Source organism: Carex rostrata, chromosome 8 (assembly GCF_964058835.1).
Source record: "Carex rostrata chromosome 8, lpCarRost1.2, whole genome shotgun sequence".
Taxonomy (NCBI): domain Eukaryota; kingdom Viridiplantae; phylum Streptophyta; class Magnoliopsida; order Poales; family Cyperaceae; genus Carex; species Carex rostrata.
The window spans coordinates 7,752,084-7,762,851 of record NC_135925.1 but is presented as its reverse complement, the minus strand read 5'-3'; the positions used below and the strand labels follow the sequence as shown (position 1 = coordinate 7,762,851).

General features: G+C 35.7%; 1 protein-coding gene across 1 annotated transcript; it reads right to left on the bottom strand.

Annotated features, from left to right (window-relative positions):
- Positions 1–394: 394 nt before the first annotated feature.
- EMB2247 (protein EMBRYO DEFECTIVE 2247) lies at positions 395–10,466 on the bottom strand. Its single transcript, XM_078307317.1, has 27 exons — positions 10,219–10,466; positions 10,052–10,136; positions 9,504–9,633; positions 9,088–9,171; positions 8,705–8,799; positions 8,388–8,479; positions 8,202–8,255; positions 7,993–8,045; positions 7,770–7,837; positions 7,566–7,641; positions 6,972–7,055; positions 6,727–6,875; positions 5,879–5,996; positions 5,663–5,779; positions 4,993–5,213; positions 4,540–4,629; positions 4,292–4,403; positions 3,897–4,007; positions 3,649–3,786; positions 3,165–3,215; positions 2,961–3,073; positions 2,597–2,744; positions 2,389–2,493; positions 2,198–2,299; positions 2,022–2,094; positions 1,379–1,545; positions 395–754 (listed from the first exon to the last, which is right to left on the bottom strand). The coding sequence occupies exons 1-27, from the start codon at positions 10,358–10,360 to the stop codon at positions 626–628; spliced, it is 2,907 nt and encodes a 968-aa protein (XP_078163443.1). The 5' UTR covers positions 10,361–10,466; the 3' UTR covers positions 395–625.
- Positions 10,467–10,768: the final 302 nt, after the last annotated feature.

The window sequence follows — 10,768 nt, the reverse complement described above, 5'->3', positions numbered from 1 at the left end:
GTACACAGAGCTTCACTTGAAAATTAAAATAAGTGAAAAAAACAATATGAAAACCCTCCCACACAGTCAGCTACCAACCCCATAATACAATCAGTTTAACAGAGCACATAAAATATTACATCATTTTATAGTGGCATTCATCAAAATCCAGATGCCATCACAATTAGTCATCCACTGCTGTTCTTGATCTTTACCTTCAACAATTACTGTAGTATCATCTCCAACAGATGTTCCCAATAATACATTCAGTATGGAGAAAACATAGTCAATATAAACATTAGACAAACTGAAATCTCCGATTAAGTATAGGCAAGTCCCCAGATCTAAATAGATTGAAGGAACTGATGACCAAACCACATAGCTAGAATATTGCTTAGAGAAGTAAGAGAAGATATAGGCAATAATCATTATTTACTTAATAACATAAATAACACACAAGAAATATTAACCAAGATACCAAGCTCAACCACTGGAAATTAAAAACAGGGGCTGGCACAATTTCTACCACTAAAGAAACTCTTTGTATTATAAAGTATAAAAAAACTCTCTGCCTGCTACAGAAAAATACAAAGAATACAACAAATCCCTAGTGCTGTTCAAATAGTCCTCAGTTTTCAGTTAAGCACTATTTTGCAACAGAGACAGTTGATTGAAGAAATTCAAGCCTGTTTTTAGTGAGAGAAATCTTCTCCTCTGCTTCACTTGCTTTCTCCCTTACTCCACGGACAACCTCAGCTGGTGCCTTCTCGATAAACTGCACAATCCAAGCATTTTTTTTATCAGACAAAAAAGAAAAAGACAGAAGTAAAATATAACTTAAATATTGGATTATATGCACCCGGAACATAGATTGACATAGTGATTAGTAAATAAATCTTCATTAATTACCAAAATTGAATTACAGTTTAAGCATCGGTACAAGGTACTGATTTCCCCAAAAAGTAAATTAAGCACCACTATTACCAGATCGATCACACAGTCAAAAGGTTTAAGGCCCCAAGTAACTGGACCTCAATCAATTCTCAGTTACGCAACATGCTCAGTTTACAATTGATTAGTCCAATTTCTCTTCATTTTACCAAACATTGTGAATTAAAAAAGAAAAAAAAAATGTTCACTCTATATATACCCTCAATCCTCCAACTACATTAATGCCAAGAAAAACAAAGCAGGCTTCCAAACTCAGATTAATAAAACCAATAAAATCCCATGCTACAGTGCATCCTGACATGATCTATATATGCCATTAAGTTAACTAATCTATCCTCTTTCTGTATATGTATTTTAACTAACTTTTTTTTTTTTCCTTTATTAGATACTTGATGGTATGCACAGCCAGTACATATTTTCTAAATAATAAAGAAAAGGGGCAGCATACACTAGGCGCATTCAGACGAGCAACAAGAGCATCATACTCAGATTGCATCTTAGAGAGACGCTTTGTTAGCCGTTGGATTTCAGAAGACACATCTACCATGTCAGCTAAAGGGAGATAAGCTTCCAAACCCTCACTAGCCACAATGTGAACCGATTGACTAATATCACCTGATATGACAATAGCCACCATAATTTTTTGCCATGAATGTTAGTACAGCATAAAAGGAAATTTAAATTATATGTGAAATAATTATTTTAATTTTATTTCTTTTGCATGATACACCCCATGAAACAGCAAATAATGCTCAAATTTTTATTTATTTGGAACTAAAAGCCAACACTTAGTGGGTTTCATTGCAAATAAAACCAAGTGTTAAGGGCAAACCAAGAAATATGACTACTTTGCCCTTATACTTGTAATATTAATTTGCAGTTCCAAGTAAATCGTCTCACATAGTTAGCAGCGAAACACCCAAATACACTTGGCTTGGTTTTACCAACTCTTGCTCATTAAAAAGATCTCCTCAAGGGGGGCATTTGTCTTTATATAATGCTGTATACCTTTCTCATCAACACTTGTGTTACTTGCAGGTAGGACAAAAAATTTACATACCAATTGCCAAAACTCTTCAATTTAAATGTACCTGGTGCTGATTCTGTGAATTGGACATGTTCTACATCAAGCCGAGAAAGCGAAGCCAATACCTCCTTTTCACTCTGTAATAAATTAATAGACAAAAAGGCAAAATTAAGTTTTAGTAGGCATGAGAATACTAGCATCGCCTTCAATACAGATAGATCAATCTCATTTTGCACTTACAGAGATGTAACAAATGACATCAGAACCAGCAACAATTGATGCCGATATGCGCTTAGCTGGCTCAACAGAATGCTCTGCTCGTGCATTCCTTATAGCTCTTATCTGTTTAAAATATCAAATTTATGAGACAGAAAATCATCAATGCTTAAAAAACTTATAGCAGTAGAAACATATGAAGTGATGGTATTCACCAATGCTTGCAAATTCTGAAATCTTTTGACAGATATCATATCCCTTGGAAGCAAAGTGCTGGGCCAAGTTGATACAATGAGAGCTTGATTCCGATATGGTAATGCCTGGAAAAACAAATGAAATAATTGCATTTAGTTTAAGACTTACAAAACCTCATATTTCATTTTTTTTTTCTTCCTTTAGACGGGGCTAGGTGAATTCTTTTACCTGCCATAACTCTTCGGTGACAAAAGGCATAAATGGATGCAGCAATTTCAATATATTTTCAAATACATAAAGCAGAACAGCTTGAGCTATGGGCGTCATAGGATTAGCCTCTGAATGGTATAAACGGGTTTTGCTAGCCTCAATGTACCTGACAGCAAGATTTTAACAAGATGATCAACATGTTTAAGAGGGGCAACAGCAACATACAACCAAAGAAATAATATGATTAATTGGATTATCAACAGGGGAGGCATTTTTGTAGCTAACACAAAGTAACATAAATATGCAAAAAAATGTTTCAAAATCCTGGCAAAGCAAGAAATTCCATAAGTAGCAAACTAATCTTTGATTATTTCATACTAACCAATCAGCAAATTCTCCCCAAAAGAAATCATAGATCTCCCTACCAGCCTCGTTGAAGAAGAATTTATCATAGTTAGCAGTTACAGAATCAATAAGCTGATGAAGTTCTGAGACCTACATAAGAATCCTTCTTAGTAAACAAATAACAAATGATATCAAAAAGCAATGCAAAAGTAAAAAAGGAAAAGTATATAACAATACTCACCACCCAGCATTCTGGCAATGGAAGGTTGACAAGAGATGCCTCTGTGTCAAACTGTCAATAAATAATACTCCAATAAAATAAATGAAAAGCATTTCAAGAAATATTGCAATTATAGGACAAAAGAATGAAATCGCCGATTTTCCAAACTAAAAATTGAATGTAATATTTGCTTCAAGTGAATAAAAAGGAGCATCAATTAATTAAGAAAATTATTTACACAGCTCCTGACACATGTTTTGGTTAACTGAAATAACTGTGTCGAATTAACCAGGGAAAGCAAAAGTAAGGTGATCCATGGAAATTTTTGTATCTACATCCCCAGTTACATCAACCCAAGCTATTCAATATCTAAAAGGTGTTTAGTCTACTACATAGGTCAGGTAAAGACTCGTCAGATGCATGTTTAGCAAACAACTTTAAGAGGCTCTTTTGGAAATCTGTTATTTAGACTGGAAATGTTGTGTGAGCTGCAGATAGGGGGCACCTTATTTGTCAATAAGAGTTCCCACGCAGATGCGTCACTTTTATCAGGCACATTTTGTAAGATGAACTTGCCGGCATTCCATAACTTGTTGGTGAAGGCCTTGTTTGCTGACAGTCTCTCCATAGAAAGATTCAGATCCTGTCAAGAAAAGTGTTGGATAACAAGTGAAAAAAAGTGAAAACAAAAATTGATGAAAACCACACACGCACAAAATAAATAAAAGAAGAAATTACACAAGGACTACGGACCTGGCCAGCTGTTCCCAAAGAGATTGTAAATCTCAGGGCATCTGTCCCGTAATCTTTTATTGTGTCCAGAGGATCTATCACATTTCCTAGTGTCTTCGACATTTTCCTTCCCTGGGTCAATTCCAAGAAATCAAATTAGCACAAGAAATGGAAAATATCAAATATGAAAATGCAGCATTTAACCTTGTAAGAGTACAAATTATTGTTCTTTCTGGTCAAATCTATCTAGATGTAAGGTTTGTAAGCACTGCTTTTGTAACAAATAATATCCTCCTACATTGACTTATATTCCTTTTACACATTACTCTAAAGTCTGTACGATTTGATAATGTATTCCTGAATGTCTAATCATATCTACTGACAAATATGCTGAAACAGAACATAACATTACTAACTTGAGCATCACGAATAAGACCATGCAGATATACATAAGAGAAAGGAACAGTTCCTGTAAGCTCTAAACCCATCATCACCATTCGAGCCACCCAGAAGAACAAAATATCATGCCTGTAGAAATTATACACAAAGGACTTCACATATCATGTGGCAAATTGCATGAGTGGAAAAATTCAAGCGAGGATGGAGAGAGTTCTAATCAACTGTTAATTCACATAATAAGTACAATGAATTTAAATTTACATACCCAGTCTCAAGCATGGTGGTAGGGTAAAATTTTTGGAGATCCTCACTAGATAAATCTGGCCAACCAAGTGTGCTAAAGGGCCATAAGGAACTGAAATTAAATCAATTATGATCAGTACAACAGTAACCTGCGTTTCATTTAGCATACCTCACTCCAGGTTATGCAGCAGCTTGTAAGTAAGTGCTATATATAACCAAAAGTTAGAACCAAGTTCTTGTTTATCAAACAATAGATGTGCATCCCAGTACAAGATACATGCTAACAGTAATCATAACTGTTAGAGTGTTATAGTGGTAGGCCTATAGCCTTTTCTGTCCTCATGTCATTGGGTGTGTCTCATGAGAGAACACCTCAGAAAAAGGTGGAAAAAAAAGAAGCTAATCTTGCAGAATACTTTTCCTATCAGATATGTGGCCAATCAACATGAGAGCAATCCACAATGAAAACTGGTACCTTGAAAACCATGTATCAAGCACATCAGGATCTTGATATATTTCAACTGATTTCCCGTATTTTTCCTTAGCTTTCTCAAGGGCTTCCTGTTCATCCCTAGCAACTATGTAGTGCTCTTCACAATCCTTCCCTTCAATATACCAGACTGGTATCCTGTGTCCCCACCATAACTGTCTGCTTATGCACCAGTCTTTGATATTTGTCAACCAGTGATTGTATATCTACAGCAAAGAATGAGGATTAAAATCAGGTAAAGACAAAAAAAAAGTCAAACAAAGAGAAATTTTAAACTAAAAAATCATGTAATGCCAGTACATAGGAATTTTAAACTAAAAAATCATGTAGTTTTGCACAGCCTATCCCAAGCCAGGATAAAGGAGGAGGGTTGCAATAAGGCGTGGCGAGCCAGCACTAAGAAACAGCCTCTTTATGGAAATCCGAACACCTTGTGACTACGATTGGGTTTCATTTCTAGCCTACCCCAACTTGTTTGGGACTAGAGGCTTGGTTGTTGTTGGATTTCAGTATAAATCATGTAATGCCAGTATATAATCCTAGTAGTGAATTAAAGGGTTTGATAGCATACCAGTACCAGAATGAACTAAAAAATCACAAATCAAACTTCTTACATGCTTTCTTTATTTCATGCGATTTCACATGCAATGTTTACCTTCTCAAACCTCTCAGGAAGTATGGTAAGTTGCCCTTTTTCAACCACACTTAAAGCCTTCTCAGCCAATGGCTCCATTGTAACAAACCATTGCTTACTCACAAGTGGTTCTATTACCTGAAGGAAAATTTAAAAAATTAATAGCGATCAGCACCAAAAGGCTAAACGGCATGAAAAAAAATCTTGTTCCAAAGAAAATAGAAAAAATCATCACACTTCACCACCACGCTGTGATCTGGGAACTCGAAGTGTGTGAGGCTCCTTTTTCACTCCAAGGCCTGTTTCCTCAAGATCTGCCCAAAGTTTTTTCCGGGCCTCAAACCGATCCATGTCACTGAATATACATATTAAGAATATAAAGACAAAAAAAAACTCGGAAATAGAAAACCCAGATCTACACAGACAGATCACCAGTTAGAGTAACTGCTATCATAGTGACAAATGAATTATTCGGGTTCGGTTCGGCAGGGACAAAATTTCGTGATTCGGGTATAATTCGGTAATGATTCGGAATTATCCGAACTGGAGATCTCAGTCCCACAAGGGAGCAAAAAAAAAATCGGGAAAAATTCATAAAATTCGCAAATAATTAGGTCAAAGTTCAGTCAATCGAATAATTCGGCCTTTGGTTCGCCATCATCAAAAATGAATTATTCGTGAATCTTGTGACCATGACCACTATAAGCACTGCATCAGATCAGTTTTGTTACTGCAATAAGTCTAGAATGAAACACCCTCTTTTGGTGTTTTGTGCTGTCTTTTATTATTATTTATTATTTATTTTTATTATTTTATTGTAAAATACTGGATGGATCTACCTGTTCCATTGAAACAACTATGTTGTCTTTAACTCTTTATTCATAGAAAAAATCTAACTCTTCGGATAAAGAACAGTCTTTGAATCTAAAACAATTTTGGAGCAGAGCAAAAGTAATGACTCTTCCCCCACGAACCAAAACAAAGGAAACCGATGAATCTGGTGACCAATAAAAACATGGTACCAGGGATTGAAACCTTTGTCTGGAAAATAATTCAGTAGCAACGGTTACAACCAAATCACTTGCCTGTAAATTCCAGCGTTATCATTTAAGGTGCCATCTTTGTTCATAACGTTCAGTATAGGCAAACCAAGCTTTCTAGCTATGTGATAATCATTATGATCATGTCCAGGGCTGATCTTCAACACACCAGTGCCAAATTCTCTATCCACATGCTGTACATAACCAGTAATTAGATTAGAAAATTTAAGTGGAAAAGGTCCATTTTGCTTTGAATCTTGGCCAATAATAAGACACTGAAGGAGTTGTACTTTGTCAGCAATAATAGGTATATGCCGGCCAAACGTCATTGGTACAATTGCTAGCCTCCCTACGTACTTCGAATATCGTTTATCCTGCAACAGAGATGCAAATTAGCAAAACCAAGACATACCAAACACAGGAACGCAGTAATGGTCCTGTTCTGTTGTCAGAAGGTACAGCTTTCGGTTTTTATTTTTTTTCTCAAGGTAAAAACGGGAGAAGCAAAATAATAATTTGCTTATCCAGCCTATCATCACCGGAATTGAGAATATTAGCAAGTACTTACATTTTATTCCTTTGTACAGTGAACTCAAATTCTAGTTAGAATTACATGAATAATACAAAGTAAATGACCAGTTTTCACACTTTCATATATTAAAATAAAAACTTTACCCTTGAGAGATCATCACACTTTTCATATTACTGGTATCTTTTGTATCTTTCTTTTCTTTTTCTTATTTATTTAGCATCATCTCCTGTGATTATTTCAATATTTTTCATATTTATTATTATAGGTGACTTCTTCTATTATAAAGATACAACATGGTTATGCTACTGTCAAATATCAAATTCCCGTAAAGTAAGCCACAAAAAAATAATACCTCAGGATGAACAGCTATCGCTGTGTCAGCAAATAATGTCTCTGGGCGTGTCGTTGCTATTGTCATAAAGTCATTTCTATGTTTAAAAAAATAACACTCATAGAAGTTAGGCTCAATCAATTCAATCATTTCAATGCCATTTTCATCTCATAACAATAATCACAGAGGAATAATAAAAAGGACAAGATGGGAGGTAAAAAATACCTTGTACCACCAGCAACACGATATTTGATATGGTACAAGTAACCGGGTTCTTCGGAATACTCGACTTCCTGAAAATTGAAGTACCCAATTTACTACCTAAGAACTTCAGTGTCATGTACTATAAGAGACAAGAAAATGAAAGTGTCTAATAAACACTGCTCCTGTAAGAATAATATCCAGAAAGTGACTCAGCAATCAGAGTAAGCTAAGACCAGAATTGTACCAAGTCGGAAACTGCAGTTTGTAGGGTAGGTGACCAGTTCACCAAGTAAGATCCTGTTAATAAATGGAGTCAGATTTTCATGTTTCTTTTTGTTTTTGCAATATACACTAGGCAGAGAAGGAGAGAAGTGCATGGACTTATTTTCTTTAAATATTTATAAACTGGACTATATTCATCTGGAGGAATTATCTAATATTTTTAATTAATACCTTGGTAGATAAGGCCTTTCTCATGGAGTCTTATAAATGCTTCAACCACCGCCCCTAAGTAGAACGAGTAAATGGGTTAGAGGAAAGTAATTCTAACTGCTGGATATGTTGTAATTGTTTTCTAGTGCTGTAGATTTATAGCTGCTAAAATAACAGAAAAATAGATATTCAAATGACTTGTCTTACGACTTAGCTGCTCATCAAGAGTAAAATGCTCCCTGCTCCAGTCACAAGATGCACCCAATCTCTTTATCTGCTTGGTAATTGTCCCCCCATACCTAGTACATGACCGATGAGTATATAAATGTTAGATAACTGGGACTAACATAGTACATGTAACATTCTTTAGTTGATGTTTTATTATTTTAATCATCACGATCCTTCTTAGCACATTAATGGTTATCCATATGGTTCCAACCATTAATTAACTTGAAAATGAAGAAATATGACAGATAGTGGATATAAAGGAATATAAAATATTGGAAATTTAAGGAAGGATTCACTTTTCTTTCCACTCCCAGACTCTCTTTGCGAACTCTTCCCTACTGAGATCAGTCCTTTTAACACCTTCCTTTGCAAGCATTTTCTCAACAACCAACTTGAAAAAAGAGAATCACCCATTAATGCATGAAAAGTGATAGCAACAAATAACGGAAAGAGGTAATGTTTTTCAGAGTTTACTTTACATAAGGTAGGAATGTAAAGACACCATATCATTTTAATATTCTTTTCTTTTAAGTAATGTGCTACTTTATTGGCAACTTAAATTACACTATGTTCTAAATTACCAACCTTGAAGAGGTTAACATGTGCTAGATATAAAGGTGTCTATGCGCATTGTTCATGGCACAATGTAAAATAAACTTTGTCCTTCAACAATTCTAACCTGAGTTGCAATGCCAGCATGGTCAGTTCCTGGAACCCAAAGAGCAGGTCTTCCTTTCATGCGGAAGTACCTCACCATAATATCCTGTTAAAAAATGAAGTGTGTGCCAAAATTTTACACTTTCAATATGTGAGTTCTCAGAAACAATAAAATGAAATGGGTAGCATAATTAATTGATGTTTAGCTGCATCACTGTGATTAATGGAGGTTTGGTTGGGCTTACTTGATTCAATTCTCCTTTATGCCTATTGCTGTACAGCTCATCATCTGTTTCGTGCATGCCAAATTTTGGTGGACCATAAGTTTGCATTATGTTTAACTAACCAGCTAAAACACTGGCATCGATGAATGCCTAACAGACAATGAGTAATACTCACCAGCCATAAGCTAACCGGCCTTAAATGGCATCAACCTACCTCAAGTGTGACAAACATTGCATGCCCCATATGCAGTGAGCCAGTAACATTTGGAGGCGGCATAGAAACCACAAATGGATCACCCTTACCACGATCAAAGCTTGGTTTGAAATACCCTTGTGATTCCCACCTGACAAGTATTGCGAGGAATAATCCCATTGGGTTTAGTTAGTTAAAATAATTGACAAGCATAGCTGGTACACTTAGAGTTGTTGCAAAGCGCAGAAGTCTAAAAAACAGAAGAATAAAAAAAAAAAAAAAGCAGGATGCAAGTAATCTAAATCTAACACAACAAATGAACTGGTACATAAGAATATGAGGCCATGACAAAATGCAAGGAAACAGTGGTAATCTCAAAATATCAGAAAGTAACTTTCTGCTAAAAACACTAGAACAAATAATGTACTGACGTCTAGCCATTGTTCCATTTCATAATTGAATATTTGGTCCTATGGCATGGAAATGTACTTTAAAATGGATTCAACAGGAAATAAGTCAACTAACCCATTACTTTGTTTCAATGTGAATTCCATTTGGTAAATTATTACCAGTTATATATCCGTTCTTCTGATGCAAAATCGAACGTCTTAGCTATCCCCGGAGAGGTGAACACCTCCGTTTCAGAAGCCAAAGCTGAACAAAAAAGAATGTAGTGACTATAACTGTTCAGACGGGTAATAGTATCTTTTAACACAAATTAGCAAGCACGAGCTACCTGAGAACAATTTCCTACTGTGGCGGCGCAGATTCCAGCGAGGAGGGATGAGTCTGGAGCGATGGCACTGAGGAGAGAACATAAAGGGATTTAATCTATAGATGGAGCGAGAAGAGAGGATAGAAGGGCTTGTCAGAGCCATTAGAGAGACCAAGAGCAAGCCAGAGGGAGTTCTTTGCGGGTAACTTGGGAATGGAGGCGATAACGCGGGAGAGGAGGCGCGACCGGGTTACGTTTGAGCACTCGGTGATGAAAGATGTGTTATTTTGTGAAAAACCCTCCGGATAATATTTTTCTTTTCTCAGAGGGAAACTTTTCGGCCATTTTTATTAATAACCCAAAATTTTTTTTTTTTACAAAAATAACCTCAAAATCTGAGCTTTTTCAAATATAACCAAACCGCCAAGGTTGCTGGCGGTCCACTTCTATAGCGGACCGCCAGGGTTGCTGGCGGTCCGCTATTTTTTTTTTTTTTTTTTTTTTTAGAAATCTGATTTTTTCTTAATATTTTCATTTGTGAAGTTTTAGTTTTTTTTTGTTTAGGGTATTT

Bases quoted from the DNA above. Each gene is read 5' to 3' on its own strand.
- EMB2247 (XM_078307317.1), bottom strand. From the start codon at position 10,360: ATGGCTCTGACAAGCCCTTCTATCCTCTCTTCTCGCTCCATCTATAGA. The intron at 3,074-3,164 runs GTGAGTATTGTT...ATTCTTATGTAG, and splicing joins CATTGCCAGAATGCTGGGTG to GTCTCAGAACTTCATCAGCT. The intron at 2,095-2,197 runs GTAAGTGCAAAA...AATTTATTACAG, and splicing joins ATGTCATTTGTTACATCTCT to AGTGAAAAGGAGGTATTGGC.